Genomic DNA, 23,013 nt, shown 5'->3' on the forward strand with positions numbered 1-23,013 from the left:
GATTCTCACAAGGAGTGTGCAACCTAGATCCCTCACATGTGCAGTTAACAGCAGGATTCGTGATCCTATAAGAATCTAATGCTGTGGCTGATCTGACAGGAAAGAGAACTCAGTTGGTAATATGAATGATGGAGAGCAACTGTAAATACAGATGAAGCTTCGCTAGCTCACCTGCTTCTCACCTTCTGCTGTGCAACCTGGCAGGCTGGGGATCTCTGCTCTATGAGTTATGGGGAATGGAGTGATTGGCAACTCTGCTGCGAAAAATTCTGCTTCGAAAGATCTCTGCTGGAGATCCCTGAGTCAGTTTTCCTTCCCTAAAGAGGAACTAAAGAAGTTTGTTCCTTGGAAATGCGGCCAACAAACCCAGCAGCTGAAACATGGAAGTTCAGTTTAGTTCAGTTGCTCAGCTGTGTCTGACTCTTTGCGACCCCATGAACCACAGCATGCCAGGCCTCCCTGTCCATCACCAACTCCCGGAGTCCACCCAAACCCATGTCCATTGAGTTGGTGATGCCATCCAACCATCTCATCCTCTGTCATCACCTTCTCCTCCTGCCTTCAATTTTCCCAGCATCAGGGCCTTTTCCAATGAGTCAGTTCTCCACATCCAGTGGCCAAAGTATTGGAGTTTCAGCTTCAGCATCAGTCCTTCCAATGAACACCTAGGACTGATCTCCTTTAGGATGGACTGGTTGGATCTCCTTGCAGTCCAAGGGGCTCTCAAGAGTCTTCTCCAACACCACAGTTCAAAAGCATCAATTCTTCAGCGCTCAGCTTTCTTTATAGTCCAACACTCACATCCATACATGACTACTGGAAAAACCATAGCTTTCACTAGATGGACCTTTGTTGACAAAGTAATGTTTCTGCTTTTTAATATGCTGTCTAGGTTGGTCAAAACTTTCCTTCCAAGGAGTAAATGTCTTTTAATTCCATGGCTGCAATCACCATCTGCAGTGATTTTAGAGCCCAGAAAAATAGTCAGCCACTGTTTCCACTGTTTCCCCATCTATTTGCCATGAAGTGATGGGACTGGATGCCATGATCTTAGTTTTCTGAATGTTGAGCTTTAAGCCAACCTTTTCACTCTCCTCTTTCACCTTCATCAAGAGGCTCTTTAGTTCTTCTTCACTTTCTGCCGTAAGGGTGGTGTCTTCTGCATGTCTGAAGTTATTGATATTTCTCCCAGCAATGATTGCAGTTTGTGCTTCATAAAGCCCAGCATTTCACATGATGTACTCTGCATATAAGTTAAATAAGTAGGGTGATAATACACAGCCTTGATGTACTCCTTTTCTGATTTGAAACCAGTCATGGAAAGAGGGCTCTCATTGCACAAAGAAGGTAAGCCACAGACTTCAGGCTAGCAGAGGGCTAAAAGGACTTTTGTTATCACCTGAAACCAGGTAGTGGTTCTAATGAGAAGGTTTCCAGTGCCAGAATACATTCCTCATCAGTCCTTGGTGATCTGAGATGATGCAGAAACCATATGCCCTATTTGGCTCAAGCTTCACCGTATTTTCATTTCCGCCCTTGTGTCTTCCTATCTTTCAAAAATGTATTATTTTCATCCTTGTCTTGCTCAGTTCATGAAACTCAGTAAAAACTGATGCTTGACAAGAAGATACTACCATAGGGTCATCAAGGTGAATCTTAATATATAAGTCACAAGTTTTAGCTAGGGTATTAGAGTAGCTAAAAATCATAATTTCCTTGAAAGTTAAAAAACTGGAAGTCTTCAAATCATCATTTATTTGAGAGAGGATTAAAAAAAACAGATGAACTGTGATATGACTTTAGGAGGCAGCTGCATGGTGATATTAGAGAAAGTGGCTCTGGGAAGAAATGAGGGAGAAGGTATTTTGGTGGCATGATAGCCCTTGAGATGTTCAAGGGGAGTGACCAAGTCCCAGGTGTGGACACGGGAAGTGGCTGAAGCAGATGGAAGAGAAGGTCAAGGAGGAGTAGGTCAAAGGAGAAAGGGAGGTTAAGGATCTGGGAGGTAAGAGATGGTGCAAACACCAAGAAGGTGGGGTGTGGGCTTCACAGGTTCAGTGAAGGTGGACAGTGGTTCTGGTCAGGTGGCATTCAAGTGCACAGAAGAGGAGGCAACAGCTCAGCTTGAGGGCAGGCAGTACCTGAGCTTCACCAAAGGAAAGGAGGAGGGTTTAGGAAATCATCAGGATGCAGAAAATCCTGACTGCTGTGGAGTAAATGATGAGGGATGGTCTTAGGGGAAACACACTGACTGAAACCACCCACTCTGGCCAGGCACCACCGTAACTATTTGTGTGAATTATTTTACGACAGGAGGTCCTAGCAAGGAACCTGGAACTAACTAGCCACAACCAACCGGAAGAGTTCAGGAAAGGTCAAAAGGAGACACCACATGTCCTACTACTTCCCAGAATCCTTCTTGCTGACATTCATCTTGGCTCAGTAATGCTTGCACCACCAGGAAGGACCCTGGCCAGAATAACTGGCCAGAGACAACCCAGAAACTAATCCCATCACCATAAAACCTAAAACTGTGAGCCACGTGGCTGAGCAGTTCTCCTGGGTTCCCTACTCTGCTGCTCTCTGCCCGGGTGCCCTTCCCAACAGTCTCTTGCTTTGTCAGCACGTGTGTCTCCCTTGACAATTCATTTCTGAGTGTTAGACCCCTTTCTGAGTCCTGGAAGGGGTCTTTCCTGCAATAGTCGGGCAGTTCAGGAGCAGAACCAAGCATTTTCAGCCCACAGGTCTTCAGGTTTGTGGAAGCTATTAGTGAGTCTAGTAAGAATATGGATTAGGTAAAACTTGGGCCTCCAAAGATCATCCACAGATGTAGTGTGTTAAAAAAAAGATTAAAACATGTTGTACCCTATAAGACCAGATCCTGCTTATTGAATATGCCTGATTACCCCCAGATGTTTTCTCTTAATCTTTTGGGAGCGGTCATGAACCCTCTTGAGAATATGATAAAGCCTACTGACCTCCCTAGAAAAAAAGTCATATATAAAATAGTATTATAACTAATTTTAGGAGCCCTACAAATGTCCTTACATCTGCCATGGATCATTTGGTGTCTGTGGATTCCAGGTAACCCTAGTCTACTCTAGGAGCGTGAATCTGCACCTAGGAAATAAGAGTGTGGCTTTTGAATTTAAAAAAAAAAAAACCAACCTGGGAAGGCATTCAGGCATTTTATCTACTTTTAGAATCAAATCCACACCTAACCTTTCCATGACTCATTTCTCATTTTAAAAATGGGAATAAAACATCATATTTTTCATTTGATAACTCCAAGGACAGTCTAAAATATTAACATGCAACAAAAAATTTAAAATGTGGTCTTAGACTTGACATATCTACCTTGCAAAGTTGCTGCTGTAGACAGAATATGTATAGCTCACAGGAGAGTGTCTAGTACACGGAAGGTATTTAGAAATGAGAGCTATTCTGGTTATTAGCTAGAGGCTAAGCACTCTGCTATGCTCTTTAACATCATTTCTAATTTTATGAAAAAAAATCAAAAGCTGCATATTATTATCCCCATTTAGGATTTCCATAATTTGCTTTAAGCCATGCCGTCTGCCTCAGGGGAGGGGAAGCTGCCTCCTAACATGCGTGGAGATGCCGTGCAAAATGGGTATTTCTGATATTTCTAAAACCAGAAACCTGGGGGCTCATGTGATTAGCAGGCCTGAGAGGAGAGTAACACAAAGCACATTCTCTGGGAAAAGGCAAGAAGTGATCAGAACAAGAGGCGCTCCCTCCAGAGGGGCTGGGATGGCCTGTCTATCCTCCGTGTGGCACTGTCAGCAGGAAATTCCCACTCAGGCTGCTGGCTAGTTACAGGGCCTTCCCTTTTGGCGACTTAGACGCCACTCTGTGTGAAACACTCCACCCTCCTTAAACGCCCCACCAAAGGGCTTTGTGCTAAAATGATTTTGTGCTCACCTTTCTGGAAAAAATGTTTTCACAGAGAAATTTAAATTAAAATCAGGCTGTTCCACTGGGAATGTACAGAACCAAATGCAAATAGAGAGACTTCAAATGCAAATAGTACTTTTAAAGGGTCTATTCTGCAAAGAAAACTATGGATGAACAGGCTATGTATAAACTGGGTGTTTGACAGGTCTTTCAATTAAGCTTGGTCAGGAGAGAATTTCACATCATGAAGGGTTTTGCATAGTCTCAAATTAACTTCAGTACAATATCTCTTTAATTTCATTCTGTTCTTAGAAAATGTCAACCATAGATATTGCTATGGAGAGGAATGTGCTTAACTAACTTTATAATCAATAGGTGTAAGGGCAATATTCATAGTCAGTGAACACATTTTTTGAACATCATGGGAAAATCTCTGGTATAAGAATGCTAATTAAAATGCACATTAAAATGCACAAATGAACTAAAAGATCAGAACACTCAAGATACTTTTGCAAAACAGACTGAACTCCTCACAATTCAATGGACTGCACAACATAGCCTTATTGAAAAATCTATCTTCAATTGCCTTTCCTTCGTGGTGCTATAAAGGTCATTAAAATAATGGAGAGAATAAATATGATAGCTTTTAACATATGTACAACTATTATATACAAAAGTGATTTTCCAAGTGTGTGGCGTTTGGAAAACGTAGTTGGCTTCCCCTGCCCCAGCCTTTCTTTACCTCTGGACGCATTATACATTCTTGGATTTCTGCTACAGTGTTCTTACCAGGAAGGGGACTCTGTGAGACAATCCTGGCCAGATTAATGATGTTTTCTAAGATGTGTCAAATCAAAATTGTTCTCAGGAATGCCTGAAGGCTTATTTCAATCACGTAGCTTTTACAAACTGATCCAAGAGCAATGTAGAATGGTAACATGCAAGAGCAAAAGCCAGTGAGCAGAAGGACAGAGGTTCAGATTCTGACTCTGCCACGCACTAGCTGTTTGACCTTGGCAAGCAGTGTTCCCTGTCTGTAAAATGAGACAAGACCACCTACTTACAGGGTTACTCACAGTGGGTAAGGTACCCTGTTTGGTGCCTGGCACAGGCAGTGGGCATCAGTGAGAGGGAAGAGCGATGATCATTAGATGATGGTGACCCTTGGCTCATCCTGGGTGGCCTCCTTCTTCATGTCTCCCTGTTAGCAGGGACTCAGAAGGATGAACCTCATGCAGCTCTGATATTTTCCAGGATTATTCATTTTAATGCCTGTGATTCATTCCACTATAAGACTTTCCACACATCAGCATCAGAAAATAAACGCTCCTCAATACACTGTGTACCCAGTTTTATTTTAGAAAGCTATGGGTTCAAATCCCAGTTCTGCCACTTACTAGCTGTATGAAACTGAGCAAGTTGATTAACCTCACTTAGGCTTAGATTCTAACCTTTGGAATGGGGATTATAATTCCTCCCTCATAAGGTAAAGTCATATAATGTACATAAAATATTTAGCCTACTACCTGGTACATAATATCTCAAAACTATATCACTTATTATTATCATCTTTACTAGGAAGCAAGATCACTAAATAACTACCTTCACTACTGATGCATATTTCTCTTCTCCATTTTTTTCATCTTTTCATACTAGTCACTCTTGCCATTTTGAGAGATGTCAGAACTATCCTTTTTTTTGTTTTTTTACTAAGTTCCCATAAATAAAGCAGGCTGACTGGTATTACTGAACTGGACAAGCTCTTAAATCAATAAGACAGTTACTTCAATAGTTATTTATAGATAAACTTGTTTATAAACTAAAAAGCATTATTTAATTGTGTTGGCCAACTCTGCTCTTTTATTGTATGTATGTGGTACCTGGGTAAACTTAAACATAGGGAAAGTACTTTAGTTGATGATATGGATATATAGAAAATATGTATGTAATTCTATTCTTTAAACCAATGAGGATATGAAAGTGGTATGTGGAGAACAGACTAACTGAATAGCATATAGCTATACCTATATAGCATGAATAAACAAAAGTACTTTGCTTAAGTAGGTACATTTCTGAAAAATAAATTATGACTCAGAATTCAGTGAACTGATTTTCCTTTCCTTTAGTCCCCAACTCCCTTTCCAGAGCAGAGCAACTAAGCCTCAGTGGATTATTGTAATTTTGGAGCTCCTACCAGCTCTGAGATCCTGAAGGCCATGATTCATTCCCTTCAAATGCACTTTCTAACATGCACATACATGCAATCTTTCATATGTTATTTCAGGTTTAGAGCCCTTCTGTAGCTCACTCACAGATCACCTCTAGAGAATGAGTCCTTAGACAGTGATGCTTGAGCTTCTAAAAACTTGTTTTCATTTCTGATTGATCTTCAGTTTAGGAGTTCATAACACTGAATTCTCCCCTTTCTCTCTGCCTAACCATCCAACGCTTTCATTTAAGCAACTAATTATAAAAACAAACATTTTCATGTTCCAAGGAAGCTGACTATTTAAAGGAATCCCAGACTGGATGCTTTTGCAAAGTGAACAATATCATGTATTGTGTAAATCTGGACATTCTTAATACCAGCTCTTCTTAATGCACAAGAACATGGCATCTGCTTGCTTGCTTCTATTTAATTGAACTTAGAAGACAAATTAGATAAATGGTAGGCAAGATGTTCTAAGATTTTAACTCCTTTTAGTTCCCAGCTATGTGAAGCTAATAGTAAAGCAGGTAAAGATCTTCAGAATTTCCTTCCAGACAAGCATCTATTTTTGGCAAGCTCCCTAAAATCTGTCACAACAGCATATGATGTATTCTGGGGGATATGTGGTCTCAACTTTATCAATAGACCTAAATCTCTTTAAAAATAGCATTCAAGTGTCTTACAGCAATGGCTTGAACTGTGGCCAGGTAGAGAATGGCAAGATCATCGAGGTCCTGAGATAGTTTCAATCCAGTGACCTATAGGGATGAAGAAAAGAAAAGATGGAGCCATGGTTAGAGATAGTTCCCATGAAACACGCTCAGATGTGTTTTCTTGCCGAAGCAAGTTCATATGCAAATCCCCTTTTTGTAAGCTGAACGTGAAGCGACTACTAAATTGTTTAATCTCCAGACCTGGAAAAAGTATTCTTTCTTCCCCCAAAGAAAATGCCTTGCCTTGGATTAGAGAAAAACAAACCAAATAGTATAAGGAGATTGTGTGTGGTTTTTCTTAGGAGATTGTGTTTGGTATTTATTAGCATGGAATGAATTAAATATCTTTCTTTTTATCTGAAAACATTATTCTTTTATTACCAACACCTATTCTCTTTGGCTTACAGAAATCAACATGTAGCATGGGCATTCTAGTAAAAGACGATATTATTCTGAGCTCTGCTACTGTCAGAAATCAGTGGGGGGTATTCAGAGTAAACTAACATGTCTCCTATAAATGTTATACCTACTAGGGGATAATTTAGAATCTGTGGTTTGCAAGGGAATTCCATTAAAGTCAACCTGAACCACATGCCTTTTTATGGAGCATGTCAATTTCTTAGAGGTTCCAGGACAACAGGTTACTGGATTTGGGTAATCTCACTTTCATGTCTCCCGTTTGTGAAGGTGTTCTCTTGGGACATTTCTAGAGGGTGAAGACAGGTGGTTTCTTTAAGTCTAGTCCAAAGCTGATGGGCATCAGTGGCACACTTCACTTTAGATTTTCTTGACAAAATTAATTTATGTCCACTACTCTTGCCTGGAAAACTCCCATGGATGGAGGAGCCTGGTGGGCTGCAGTCCATGGGGTCACTAAGAGTCAGACATGACTGATCGACTTCACTTTCACTTTTCACTTTCATGCATTGGAGAAGGAAATGGCAACCCACTCCAGTGTTCTTGCCTGGAGAGTTCCAGGGACGGGGGAGCCTGGTGGGCTGCCGTCTATGGGGTCGCACAGAGTCGGACACGACTGAAGCGACTTAGCAGCAGCAGCAGCAATGATGTATACATTCCTGAGTTCAATGAAGTGGTGACATGCAGCCTGTACTAAAACGGGGGAGCCTAGTGGTCTACCCAGGTCTCTGTCCTTCAATCGCTCCAGCCCCACTTATCATTTTTTCCAGATTCCACCCCCGGCCAGGATTAAGGCGTCAGCCTTGGCCTGTTACAGGGCACAGATATCACTCCACTACCCAAACCAGAAACCTGGGAGCACTTTCCCCTGACTTTTCTCTCCCTTCTTGTATTTAATCAGTCTCCAAGTCTTGTACATTTGAGCTCCCAAATCTATTTTGAATCCATCCCCTCTCTTCATCCTGTCAGTCAGTCACCTCCTTAACCCAGGTCTTCAGCACATTCTTCCTGATTGCTGATATAGCTCCTGATCAAATCTCCCTGTTTCAAATGGGGCTTGCTCCTCTCTACAAGGGAGCTAGTGCTTATTCTCAAAAGTAAACTGATCATGTGAAAAATTCTATCTCCATTTCCCTCATTCTGAAGCAGAAACACACTCCCTGTCTTCTATGAGTGATTCTGCCCACGGTTAGGCCTGCTCTTTTCACAAGTGTCTCGTCTTTTCTGTCCTCACTTAACATCCTGTGTTCTGGCGTTTTTTTTTTTTTTTTTTTTTTTTAATGGTACTTCTTTTAAAATGTCTTGGCTGATGGCTCAGTGGGTAAAGAATTCGCCTGCAATGCAAGATACACAGGAGGTGTGTGTTCGATCCCTGGATCAGGAAGATTCCCTGGAGTAGGAAATGGCAACCCACTACAGTATCCCTGCCTGGAGAATCCCACAGGAGCCTGGCAGGCTGCATTCGGTGGAGTTGCAAAAAATGAGACACGACTGAGCACACGGCATGTGCTTATTTATTTATTTATATTTTAACTTTTTATTTATATTTTAACTGTTTATTTATATTTTAACTTTTTATTTATATTTTAACTTTTTGGCTGCATGGCCTGTGGGATCTAGTTCCCTGACCAGGGATCGAACCCATATCCCCTGCAGTGGAAGCACAGTCTTAACTACTGGACCACCAGGGAAGTCACCCAGCTGTTCTGATTACTCATCTAAATCTGCTAAAGTGGGTATTCCTGGATTCAGTAGAGCTACCTGCTGATAGATTTTTGGGGGCAGATTATGAAGCCACTCAATGATAGTAATGGTGTTGATATGAACACAAAGAAGCATGGGAGGTTTGAAGGAGAAACCAGAAAGGAGCTCTTGGGGTACCTATTCTCCAGCCAAGAACTCTGAAGGAACATCTCTCAGAAAGTTCTCCAGAGGCCTAAATATGCAGTAAGGATGTGGGAACTAGGAGAACATGAACCACACTAATACCATAGAGGTTTACGACACAGAGGAGAAAGCAGTTTGCCTCAGAGAGAATCCAGAGGCTCATGGAAGCCAAAACCTGGGTGTCCTAACAGACCCTGTGTCACTCGCCACAGGATCTCCCATGCCTGCCGCTGAGCCTGGCACACAGCAGCACTAAGCTAGCGCTTGCTGAGTGTGTGGCACTTCAACGCTCCTTTTTCTTTAAGAACGCCATTCTCTCTTCTAACATCCTATCCCTCTCTGTCATATATAATTATAAAAGTGAAAAAAAAAGTGAAAGTGTCAGTTGCTCTGTCATGTCCGACTCTCTGGGACACCATGGACTACAGCCCACCAGGCTCCTCTGTCCGTGGAATTCTCTGGGCAAGAACACTGGAGTGGGTAGCCATTTCCTTCTCCAGGAGGTCTTCCCAATCCAGGGATCAAACCTGGGTCTCCTGCACCGCAGGAAGAGTCTTTCCTGTCTGAGCCACTAGGAAAGACAGCATTTATTACCTCAGCCCCTCATAAATTCACAGAGGTGGAGTGGGTGCATCTTCTCCACACCCCAAGAAAGAAAAACACTGGACCATCACTTAATAGTTGCTTATTCCATGCTCTTCCCCCTCCCCCAACCTCCACACTTTCTCTTCCTCATCAGAGAAGTGATTTCTATGAGACCGCAGTAAAAGAAGCTAAGTTAAAGTGTTAAGTTGCTCAGTCATGTCTGGCTCTTTGAAACCCCATGAACTGTAGCTTGCCAGTCTCCTTTGGAATTCTCCAGGCAAGAATACTGGAGTGGGTAACCATTCCCTCCTCCAGGGGATCTTCCTGACTCAGGAATCAAACCCAGTCTTCAGGAAGATTCTGCAGGCAGAACCCTCATTGCAGGCAGATTCCTTACTGTGTGAGAAACCTGGGAAGCCCCAAGAATACTGGTGTGGATAGCCATTCCCTTCTCCAGGGGATCTTTCCAACCCAGGGATCAAATCCAGGTCTCCAGCATTACAGGCAGATTCTTTTTACCATCTGAGCCACCTGGGTTGCCATTTCCTACTCCAGGGGATCTTCCTGACCCAGAGATTGAACTCATGTCTCCTGCATTGGAGGCAGATTCTTAACCACTGCACCACCTGGGATGCAAAAGAAGTGACCCTGTAGGTTATATAGAGCTTTTGTGTGATTTAGAAAATGGTTCTCCTGCTAGGTGGACTAAATGCAAGACATTCCATTGAGAAGAGCGAATTATAAAAAGGAGCAGAGTGGACAGGATTTCAGCCCTGCCCTAAGTTCCCTCAGCTGAACACCCTGCGAGTGTACCAGCCCCAGGGAGTGCAGTGGTCCTTGGTAAAGATCACAAGTCATAAATGGTCTCTCTCTCTCTTCTTCACAACTGGCCTGACCTCAACAAGTTAGGGAAAGTTATTGGGCCACAGTTTAGAGCTCTCTTCCAGAGTTAGTCCAATAGGTAGGCTACCTTTGGCCTCCTCTCGCTGGCTGTCAATCAGATGTGAATCAGACCGTGATTCTCCATGTGGTTGGGTACCAGTCTGTTTGGCAGATCAACATCCATCCACAGGAGGGTCCTGAATGCCACATGTGGATAAATTGTGATGGAGGGTTTTGACTTTTTATATAGATGCATTTTCCTATTAATTTACTAGGGCTCTGTATAATAACATTGACCGTGTAACTGGTTCTGATATTCTTCTCAATTAGTAAGAACCTATAAGAGACGGGGACTAAAATATGACTAGATTTAGTTTCCTTAATCCCAGCAGCTATTCATGAGAACTTCCCCGAAGTATTTATATTCAAGCAGAAAGAAACCATGGACCCTTCTCTAAATTCTGAATGCTTTCAAAGCTCAGAAATCATAGCAAAGAAAAGATAGTTTCTTTTCTTCAGAAACTGGGAATGAGATGATCAAGGTAAATGAGTACTAAATTTAACTCTTGAGCTGGTTTACTAGTACCTATGGCAAAAAAAGAAACATGATGGATGGCACAGCCTTTCTTTTATGACAAATAAAACATATCATTCTTCAAGACAGATAAAATTATTCCTGGGGAGGAATTTATTACATGGACCATCATATGGAAAGTATTCCGTATCACAAGGGAGTAATAAGCAAGAATGGTTCTCCCATGGCTATTTCCAACATTCCCTCACCACCAACACCAGGGCCATGAGTTGAAATGTGGCTCAGTGAAAGACACTTCTCTGTAAACTGTGAAATTACTATGGCCCAGGGTCCCTGCTTTCTTGACATCTCACCTGATTTGCCAACGGAGACAGTAGAAGAACAGATAATCATTTGATTCTCCTTCAAGTATCAGGTATCCCAGCCTCATCTTGACAAAAATCAACCCAAGATGGAACTTTCTAAGGTGTGTCGGTCATGAGGACCCCTCAGGAGGCTACAGAGGATCCCATGGAGCTATCATGGCAAGGGGTAGCAGTGCCCTGGAAATGCCAGGGATGTTCTGGGGGAGGAGCAGATTTGCAACCAGCCAGAGAGCTGGAATAGGCCAGAGGAGCTAATACTCTGGCTGAAGTCTGAATGGCTCCCTCAGTAAGAAGATATGAAAAGCAAGCCTAAGTAGAAGGAATCTGTTTATAGATGCACATATGCCTCTTTCGAATGCTTGGGAGAGAGTGAAATGAGTGGGGAAGCCCCCATGGAGAGTTGCAATGGGAAGCATATTTTATTTATTTTGACTATTGTGAAATGAAGACTGTAACATAAAACATTCATAATTAATATTTAGAGGCATATGGTGGTCAAAGAGACATGAATTGCAATGGATAATTTCAACCTCTTAGGTATGACTGTAAAACATTTATGTAAATACTGTTGGGATTTATAAAGGTGAAAGAAAGATGATACACTTTGGAGTAAGATTTCTCTCTAATTGACTGCAGGAAAATTGTGAGTTTTGTTACCTGTCTGAGTATCATTTTTAAAAAATCTGTAAAATAAGAATAATAATACTTCAAGGTATTTAATGATTAAGTAAGTTATCTTTTGCAAAGCATCTAACTTTTTCCACAAGCTGTACCAAATCAATAAGAGCTAGACACTTACAGCGCTTAATAAATGTTCATACTCTTCCCTTTTCTCTTAATAAATGTTCATTCACTTCTGTTCTCCTGAATTACATGAGGGGCTCAATCTCATTCACTGATTGGGATATAGAAATAAAAGATCTCCCGCAACACGCTGTGGGTACTCCCAGGGTATCAGCGACGGGGACTGAAGACCAGTAGTGGTATAGGGTGGGGAAGGTAGAGCAGAAAGAGTGCTGGGCGTCAGCATCAGGATCATGTGAGAATGGTCTGGACATCTAGGAGTGTGGAGAAGCAGTGTGCCCCTGATGAGTGCCCAGCAATAGGACAGTGGAAGACTCACTTTCAAGGATTTCTTAGAGAAGCCTTAGTCCTTATCAGCCTACACACTTCCATTCATTCTGTGAAAGGAAAGACACGTAATCTTCACCCTGGACTTCAGCTGAAATCCTGTTGCCCCTAGGCAGCTTTGTGAACTTGAGCTTGTCTCTTAACTCTTTCCCGGGATCTGAGTTAAAGGCAGGTTTCCTGTGATCCAACTTCTAGTTACTGAACTAGGGGGGCCTAGTTCAGTAGGCCCTGGGGGCCCAGCAATCTGCATTTTTAGCAAGGCCTGAATGCACGATAAATTGTAGGAATGATTGCCCTAAACCTTGGTTATGTCAATTATAGGTCCATAGGCCATGGAGTATCTATTAGTAATTTAGTTAGCTAAATTTTTCCCTTCTTAATTGTTCAAAAAATTAAGTGATTATGTATATTGGTAAGAAAAAAATGCTTAGAAATAGATCTTGAGGGGTTTCTAAAGATTATGAAAGACAAGAAAATGGGATTCTCTGTCATAAGATTTTCTAGGTTCATTAGAGCTTGATGGAGTATCCAAGGCTCAAGGGAATTGACTGAAAGCTTTTCAGAACACAAAGGAACAAAAATCGCTCTGCTTGTTCAGTCAATAATGAAGGAGGAGATGATGGGCGTATAGCAAGGAAACAAGGAGGATCAGAGAAAGATTTCTGGTAAACCTCTGGAGAGAGGCCAGAGATCGGAAAACAGGTCTCAGATAGTCAGCAGCCTGCAAGAGAAAGAGAGATAAAATTTCCCTAAAATATTTATAGGTTATCAGTATCAGGGATGGAGACCAACACTTGGCAAAAACTCACCCAGAAATAGGAAATGCATATAAATGTATTAACACAATGTGATAGGCCAAATTTAGGTTAACAGCCCCTGACTACCCTATCAAACACTAATTTGGGCACTGCTGTAAAGGGCCTTTGCAGATGGAACTGGTTACTAGCCAGTTGATCTTAAAATAGGGAGATTACCCTGGATTATCCAATTGGGCCCAATGTAATCCTGTGAGCTATTAAAAGCAGAAGAGGAAGACAGAGAGTCAGGAGAATAATGCAGGAGAGATGAGGTAGAAGTGGAAATTAGAGAGATTCAAAGCATGGAAGGACTTGATCTGCCCATTGCTGGCTCTGAAGATGGAGAAAGGGACGATGAGCCAAGGAATTCACGTGGCCTCTCAAAGCTGAGGATCCCTAGCTGACAGCTATGTTGGAAACAGGCACCTCTGTCTTATAACTGCACAGAGCTGAATTTGGCCAACAATAATCTGACAGCAGATTATTCCCAGAATCTCCCTTAGTTCTGGTCTTGTGAAAATAGGAGCAGAGAAACCAGTTGGGCCAGCCTGGGCTTCTGACCTACATAACTGTGAGATAATAAATTTAAGCCTTGAACTTCCGTTGTGGACCAGTGGTTAAGAATCTGCCTGCCAATGCAGGAGACAAGGGTTCGATACATTGTCTAGAAAGATTCCACATACCATGGAGCAACTAAGCCTGTGCACCTCAACCAGTGAAGCCTGTGCACCCTCAACAAGAAAAGCCACCACCACGAGAAGCCTGAATACCACAACAAAGAGTAGCCCCTACTCGCCACAACTAGAGGAAGTGTGTGCATAGCAACGAAGACCCAGCAGAGCCAAAATTAAATACACAATTTAAAAATAAATATAAAAAAAATACATGTAAGCCACTAAGCTTGTGGCAATCTATTACAGAAGCAATGGACAACTAATACACATATGACAACTGGAGGATGGACTGACATTCTCCTTCATAGCCTATTCTGTTGGTGAAGTCTATACCAAGAACACTAGGCCATTTGCTGTTTCCCAGGTGGACCAGGTGGAGTAGGAAATGGCAATCCACTCCAGTATTCTTGTGTGGAGAATTCCATGGACAGAGGAGCCTGGCAGGCTGTGGTTTATAGGGCCGCAAAGAGTGAAGCGACATGACTGAAGCGACTTAGCACAGCACAGCACAGATGTAGCAGGTACTTCACACCTTCATCTACCTTGCTTCTGATATGCTAAATCTAAGTCTAAAAAATCTAAATCTAAAACAATCATATATTTTAATATGCACTTGTACCAGTATAAACAAGGCTGTTTTGGTCAACAGTCCTGGTTCACATTTGCTGTCATATAACCCTGTCTTGGATTCACACACAACTTGGATCCCATCTTGGGTCCTCTGGCCTTAATTATTTCCCATTATTCATCTTTTAGGTCTTCCTGGCAGATTTCCACCTAATTTACTCCTCAATCTTTTATCATTATACAGTGTCTTGAGAAAGGGTCCTGTTCACAATCCACACTGCCCCCTAGCCCCAGTTTTATTTGTCATTTGGTATATACAGGGAAGATAAAAAGCACTAAGAAAAGACTGATTCTATATGGCAATTTTTTAAAAAAATCACTAAACTGAGGGAGAAATATTTCAGACATATTGAAAACAGAGCAAAAGGAATGCCAAAAATACAAAGATCTAATTTTTCATTTGAATGTCAGTGACCTCAGTTTGAACTGACTGGGTTCTACTACTACTTCTGGTCTTTTCTACCTTGAGTGAATTACTTAGACTCTCTGACCCTCAATTTCTCCATTCGTTTCAATGCGGTAATAATACTGTCTTGCAGGGTTATAAAGAAAGTTGGTGATGATGCTTGGAAGGCATCTATCATGATGCTTGATAGGTCATGATTCCTGAAAATAACAGCACATATTACAAATCCTCATACTAGCTGGTAAATTAGCTGCTTTAATAAAAAAAAATACATTATCTGAAAACAAGTTAAATGATACTGAGGATATTAAACTTCATTATAGCAGTCAATTTTTCATAGGCAAAAACAATATGTGAAAGAATGGTACATAAAACAATATTCAATCACAACAAAAAAATCAATAAACTCATGTCAAAGAGTCCATGTGTTTCCAAGGCTTACAAATATATCACTCAAATGGTGCTTAATTGGTCCATGAGCTTCCAACTCGATCATCCATCTCCCAATCAGAGGAAGCCACAGGGATACAGCCTCTGGCTTTTCTGCACACACTCACCAGAATTGCTGACTCCCCCACATCTGACTCTGTTTAGCGATGTCCGTCTCTAGCTGGGAGTCAGTCCTCTGGGAACTGGCTAAGATCTCATCGCGCTTCTTTCCTGACTCCCTCCTAGTTTTCCACACACACGTTGCACTGTGCTTGCTTTGAAGAGCCCTTGGAATAGCACTCAACCTCTCCAGCAGTTCTGAGCAGCATATGGCCTTATGTTAGAAATCACAGCTCTTCAAAGAACCAGAAAATAACTTTGCGTTCTGGGTAGTGTTGTACTTGCAAAATGAAGCAGGGAAAACACATTTTAGCCAACTGGTGAATATGGCCTGTTTTCACCTTCCGGTATGTCTCTGAGGTAATTTACTTCTCTGAGTGGGTGTTTCAGGAAAATAATTTTTAAAAACCCACCATAACAAAGAGGTCGTATTGATTTGAGAATAAACACTGGCTGTACACAAGGAGGCAAGGACTCTTCTACAACTCCTATAGCCCTAGCTGTTTTGTAAGGCACACCAAAGCTGAGTTTCCTATCATACTGATGAGGAAACTGAGGGCTGAGAATTTAAACACTCAAGTGTAGAAGTGTGCTCAGTCACTCAGTTGTGTCCGAATCTTTGTGACCCCACGGACTGTGGCCCACCAGGCTCCTCAGCCCATGGGATTTTTCAGGCAAGAATACTGGAGTGGGTAGCCATTCCAGGATCCCCTGGGAAGACCTCAGGGATGGAACCCACATCTTCTTATGTCTCTGGCATTGGCAGGTGGATCTGTTACCACTAGTGCAACCTGGGAAAGAGAAGGCTAATCTCTACACTTGTACGAAACATGGTTCCTATGAAGGACCAAGTGAGTGTTCAGTTTCTCTAGCTGATTGTTTGTGGCTGGAGGCCTTGGTGGCTGGTAGGTACCATTGGTTCTGGGCCTAAGGTGGATGGCTTGTGACCGGCTGCCTGGGATTCAAAGGCCACCTTGTAAACATGCAAGTAAGGGCCACTGAGCAGGACCTACAATTCAAAAGTGGCTGCCGTTGCTGTCTGTCTGCCGTGTGACAGTCTCTCCATTTGATTCTGACAATGACCTTGCAAGGAAGCCTCCGCAGCTCCTGCTTACTGACAGCAGACGGACCTCACAGAGCTAACCTCAGAGGTCACGCACCGCTGGCACATTTTCAAGATATGTCTGACTTCATAATCCTGGGCTCACTTTATTGTTTCACTTAAGTAAAAGCTATCCAATCAATCACTCAAAATAAAAATCACACATACATCCCCTATCTAAGACACACAACCATTAGTGGTAGTATTTAGCTTCATCTCTCTCTATGACCACATGACCACATCATACTTCTTTAAAAAGTATTGTTTTTGTTTTTAAAGAACTTAGAATCATTGGTGTTAAATGTTTTGATGTTGGTTGCTGTTACCCAACCTCCTTTCAAACATCAGATGCATGCCCCTCACCTCTCCATGCCTCATTTATCAAGAGGCAAAGAGAAATATTTACATAGGTGGCTACTTGGTTCAAGCATACTATTAAGTTGCCGACCCTCTAACCATCACTCTTTTGAGTCCAGTGCCACAGGTCAATCCTGCATCACCGAAGGAGAAATGAAACAGCCAGTAACCTGGCAGGAAGCCAACTCTCACCAGAGTAAAAGAAAGTGATTCTATCAAGCCTCATGGAAGGATTCCTGAGTTTTGCCCTGTTCTATTTAAGAGGGTAGGCACCTAAAGTGGAAGGGTTTAGAGCCAGGTCAAACCAGGAGTGGTTATTACTTCTGAAATCTGAGTCAGTGAGGGTGGAAAGAAAAATAGAACTGTTATTGAGCAAAGATAGGGTTAGAGCTTAAATCCAAGAATCAGGGTAAGGGGAAAAATGGGAGAACAAGCAAGAAGGCTAGTGGTCAGACAAGGTGAGCAGGGACTGGGCTGCGGAGCATGGTTCAGTGTGAAATCATGCATGATAGAGCTATGGGAAGTCCTTTATATAGTCAGTGCATCCCACGAAGTCCAGAGGTATGAGTTAAGGAAGCCTCGGGATAGGTTACCCACTCCAGCATTCTCAGGCTTCCCTGATAGGCTTCCCTTAGGCTCAGACAATAAAGAGTCCTCCTGCAATGTGGGAGACCTGGGTTTGATCCCTGGGTTGGGAAGATCCCCTGGAGGAGGCCATGGCAAGCCACTCCAGTATTCTTGCCTGGAGAATTCCCATGGATAGAGGAGCCTGGTGGGCCAGTATCCATGGGGTCGCAAAGAGTTGGACATGACTGAGCGAAGCACACAGCACATGGGTGTGCATCCTAAGAGCTGGGATTCCTGTTTTCATCTAAGCTCCGCTGCTTCTTGGCGTTGTGGCCTTGGCAGGTCACTGTTCCTTCCTCCCTTGGCAAGTGAAGGCTGAAATAACTGCTTAACCAGAAGGCAATTATTCAGTGCCCATCTTTGATCTAAGCACTGTTGAAATTAGAAACTAAATAAGCCATAGCTCTTACAATCAAAATTTTTTTCTAATACATTTAAAGCACATGCTGCTTTGTGACAGCTCTGATCTTATTTTTTTTAGTACAAATTATGAATTTTGCATTCAAATCTTCAATGTAGGTTTTAATCCTGCTACTATATTTTCAGTTGTCTTTATTATTTCCTTTGTTTTCTCATTCCATTGCCTCGCTATCTGAGCTCATCTTTTTCTAATAAGTTTCTGCCCTCTTCCACAGAGATGTGCTTTGAAAAAAAATCCTATTGAATATGCCAAGAAGTTTTAGAATATTTTCTTTTGGTTTCAGTAGTAAGTAATTTTTAAGAGGCCTTTCCCTTAAGCATTCAAAATGGTATTTCTTTTACTTTGTATGCAACATGTTTTTCCTAAGGGACTCACTTTGTTATTTTTTAAGTTCACTTTTACTAGGGCACTATACATATTCAGTATTTCCCAGCACACTGTACACAGGATTTACTCTCAGCCCCACTCACTGTAACTTGGGTTTGCCTCTTCAGCTCTATAGCTAGTTGCCATTTCCCAGAGTCTAGCAGTTTTTATTTTGTGGAGCTTTGTTGGCCTGAGGGGGATGACCACTGCCTGGCTTTCTAACCCTAGAGCAGATGACAGACATGTAAAGCTACCCTCCTCTGTCAAATTCACAGAGTTTCCCTATCTCTGCCCCGCTAAGAGAGTTTGATACAGGGTCCTCAGACTGCAGCCCATCAGCATACATCCTAAATCAGCCTTCCAGCCCAGCTGGCTGCTTAGGTTGGCAGCTTTCTAATGGACTGAACTGAAAGGAAAGATAAGGTCCAGGTTGTGGAGGAGTTCTGGGAAACTAAGCTCACTGGCTGCTTCCAAAAAGCAAAGCAAAACAAAGCAAAAAACCTTAACCATCAGCAGTAGAGTAGAGGGATGACTGCTCTGTTTTTAGGCTTAAAGGAACCTTGCAATTTTAAGCTAGGGACCAGGAAGTGGAGAGGTCCCAACATTTGCAAGGCTGATGGTTTATTTTGTTCATATGTCAGACATTATATTTCTCAAACAAGTTATTAAACACATTTAATCTTTTTGATTCTGTAAAACCTTCCCAGATCCTCCATGAGAGAGTCAATTCTAGTTTTTCTAGTTGAATGTCATCTTAATTAAGTCAGCACAAGTTTATCCTCTTTTCTTGCATCTTCACAGATATTTTCAAATGAAGCAGAGAAAGGCTGCATCAGGGTTTGTTGCCCAAATGCCACCTAAAAAATTCAAACTCAGGCATTTATTGAGTACCTCTTTTGGCTTGTACAGATGTCTGTATTACAGGGATCACATATGTACATACACACATATATACACACACACTCACACATGTACAATATTATTCCCCCAATTATCATGTGAACTTGGAACAGGTACAGTTTCAAGTCTGTTTTCCCTCAGTTTAGCCAAGGCCTGCACAACGTAGGTGATCAATGAAGGGTAAGAGAAAAGAGCCAACCATGGAGAGAGAAAAGAATCGGGAGAGTGTGCTGTTGCTGAAGCAGAAGAACAGGAGTGGCCATTGGTTCTCTGAGAGATTTTTTATTACCTAGGTAAAATGCTAAGTGCAATCTATCACTGGTTAGACAGTGACATATGGACCCCAAAATTGTAAACATTCACCCACCATGCTCTCCTCCCCTCTAGAACACTGCACATACTATGATTCCCTTGGTCACAAACCCTGTTTTCTATTTCCCTTAGTGTCAATGTCACCTCCTATCTGAAGCTTTTCTTGACTGCTGAGACCATGGTGGGCCATCATTTTCTATATGTCTATAGAGCCTTGGGCAGTGAGTGGCATCTGGAGCCTGAACTTGCATCCCTATTGCCTGTTTATATAAATCATATATTGTTCTTGCCCTACTGGGATTTTCTTAGTAGGGCTTGGCACAAAATAGGCATCAAATAAATTTTTTCTGAATGAGTGTTGCAGAAAGTAGTTACTGTAGGTTCTGGCAAAAGGATAAAATGACAAATAGATTCAGGGTGATTATTTGGATGTTATCCAAAACTGGACTGAGGGAAAGAGATTTGAACATAGATACAAAAATTCTCAAGAAAATACTAGCAAGCTGGATCCAACAACACATCAAAAGGACCACACACCATGACCAAGTAAGTTTTATTCCCAGGATGCAAGGATTTTTCAATATATACAAATTAATCTAGTTCTTTGAAAACTGATACAAATGTGATACAAATTGAAGAATAAAAACCATATGATCATGTCAATAGTTGCATAAAAACTTTTCAACAAAATTCGACACCTATTTATGATTAAAAACTCTCCAGAAAGTGGGCACAAAAGAAAACTATCTCAACATAATAAAGGCCATATATGACAAACTCACAGCTAACATCATACTCAATGGTGAAAAACTGAAAGCATTTCCTCTAAGATTAGGAACAAGACAAGTGTGTCTATTCTCGACACTTTTATTCAACATAATTTTAGACATCCTAGCCATGGCAATCAGAGAAGAAAAAAGAAATAAAAGGAATCCAAACTGGAAAAGAAGAAGTAAAACCGGTACTGTTTGCAGATTACATGACACTGTACATAGAAAATCCTAAAGATGCTATCAGAAAACTACTAGAGCTCATCAATGAATTCAGCGAAGTTGAAGGAAACAAAAGAATATGCAAAAATCTGTTGCATTTCTATACACTAACAATGAAAGATCAGAAGGAAACAATCTCATTTACCACCACATCAAAAAAAATAAAATACCTAGGAATAAACCTACCTAAGGAGGGAGGCAAAAGACCTGTACTCTGAAAGCTATAAGACACTGATGAAAAAAACTGAAGATGATACAAACAGATGAAAAGATATACTATGTTCTTGAATTGGAAGAATTAATATTGTCAAAATGACTATACTACCCAAAGCAATCTACAGAATCAATGCAATCCGTATCAAATTGGCAATTTTCAAAGAATTAGGTAAAAAAAAAACTTAAAAATGTGTATGGAAACACAAAAGACTCTGAATAGCCAAAAGAATCTTAAAGTAGACTAGAACTGGAAGACTCATCCATCCTGACCTCAGACTATATTACAAAGTTACAGTAATCAAAGTAGTATAGTACTGGCCCAACAGAAATACAGATCAATGGAGCAGGATGGAAAGCTCAGAAATAAACCCCCACATCTATGTTCAATTATTCTATGACAAAAGAGGAAAGGATATACAATGGAGAAAAGACAGTCTCTTCAATAAGTGCTGCTGTGGAAACTGGATAGCTATATGTAAAAGAATAAATTAGACATTCTCCAATACCATACAAAAAATAAGCTTGAAATGGATTAAAGACTTAAATATACGACCAGATACTATAAAACTCCTAGAAGAAAACAGACAGAAAACTCTTTGACATAAATAACAGCAACATCGTCCTGGATCCATCTCTTAGACTAATAAAAGTAAACAAATGGGACCTAATCAAACTTAGAAGCTTTTTCACAGAAAAGGAAACCATAAACAAAACAAAAAGACAGCCCACAGAATTGGAGAAAATATTTGCAAATGAAGTAGCTGACAAGGGATTAACCTCCAAAATACATAAGCAGTTCATGCATCTCAATCTAAAAAACCAGACAACCTAATCAAAAATGGGCAAAACATCTAAATAGATATTTCCCTAAAAAGACATAGAGATGACCAAAAAGTACATGAAAAGATGCTCAACACTACTAATTATTATTTGTTGTTGTTGTTGTTCAGTTGCTAAGTCATGTCTGATTCTTTGTGATTATTAGAGAAATTCAAATCAAAATGCAATGAGTCATCACCTCATCAGTCAGAATGGCCATAATCAAAAACTCTACAAATAAAAATGCTACAGAGTGTGTGGAGAAAAGGGAACCCTACTACATTGTTGGCGGAAATGTAAGTTGGTACAGCCACTACGGAGAACAGTATGGAGGTTTCTTAAGAAAACTAAAAACAGAACTACCATGTGATACTTCAATCTCACCACTGGGCAAATACTTGGAGAAAACCATAATTTTAAAAGATTCAGGCACCCAAACATTCATTGCAGCACTATTTACAATGGCCAAGACATGGAAGCAACTGAAATGTTCACTGACAGAACATTTTTTTTGTCCATGCTGAATGGACAAAGAAGATGAGGCACATATATACAATGGAATATTACTCAGCCATCCAAAAGAATGAAATAATACCATTTGAAGCAACATGGATGGGCCTAGAGGTTATCATGCTAAAAAAAGTGACAGAAGTTGGACAGAGAAAGACAAATATCAATGACATTACTTATATGTGGAATCCAAAAAAATAATACAAATGAATTTATTTGTAAAACAGACTCACAGGCTTCAAAAACAAACTTATGGTTATCAAAGTGGAAAGGTGTTGGGGAGGGATGAATTAGGAGTCTGGGAATTAACATATATACACTACTATATATAAAATAATCCACAAGGACCTACTGTACAGTGCAGAGAACTCTACTTAATGTTCTGTAACAACCTATATGGAAAAAGAATCTGAAAAAGAATAGATATATGTATATGTATAACTGAATCACTTTGTTGTACACCTGAAACTAACACAGCATTTTAAATCAGCTATACTCCAACATGAAATAAATTAAAAAAAAATGAGATTTGAGGAGAAATTTCTAGCCTAGAATTTCCTTTCTTGTACCTTATCTAGGTCATCTTCTCCTTCCAGTTTTGTGAGGTACATTCATAGAATGACAGCTATTCAAAGGTAAGGCCAACCCAAGGGCAATTGTGAAGGGAAATCCCTGCTAAGAAACATCAGGTGAAGT

The 23,013-nt window shown here is 41.0% G+C and overlaps 1 protein-coding gene across 16 annotated transcripts in view; it reads right to left on the reverse strand.

Annotated features, from left to right (window-relative positions):
• Positions 1-23,013, reverse strand: part of FGGY (FGGY carbohydrate kinase domain containing) — a 484,689-nt gene that overhangs the window by 97,152 nt on the left and 364,524 nt on the right. For all 16 annotated transcript variants that reach the window (XM_020882047.2, XM_070468099.1, XM_070468088.1 and 13 more), the window contains one exon: positions 6,811-6,885. In XM_020882047.2, coding sequence (XP_020737706.2) covers positions 6,811-6,885 — 75 coding nt within the window. The remainder of the gene's footprint in view (positions 1-6,810; positions 6,886-23,013) is intronic.

The sequence above is a fragment of the Odocoileus virginianus genome, chromosome 5 (genome assembly GCF_023699985.2).
Source record: "Odocoileus virginianus isolate 20LAN1187 ecotype Illinois chromosome 5, Ovbor_1.2, whole genome shotgun sequence".
Lineage (NCBI taxonomy): Eukaryota > Metazoa > Chordata > Mammalia > Artiodactyla > Cervidae > Odocoileus > Odocoileus virginianus.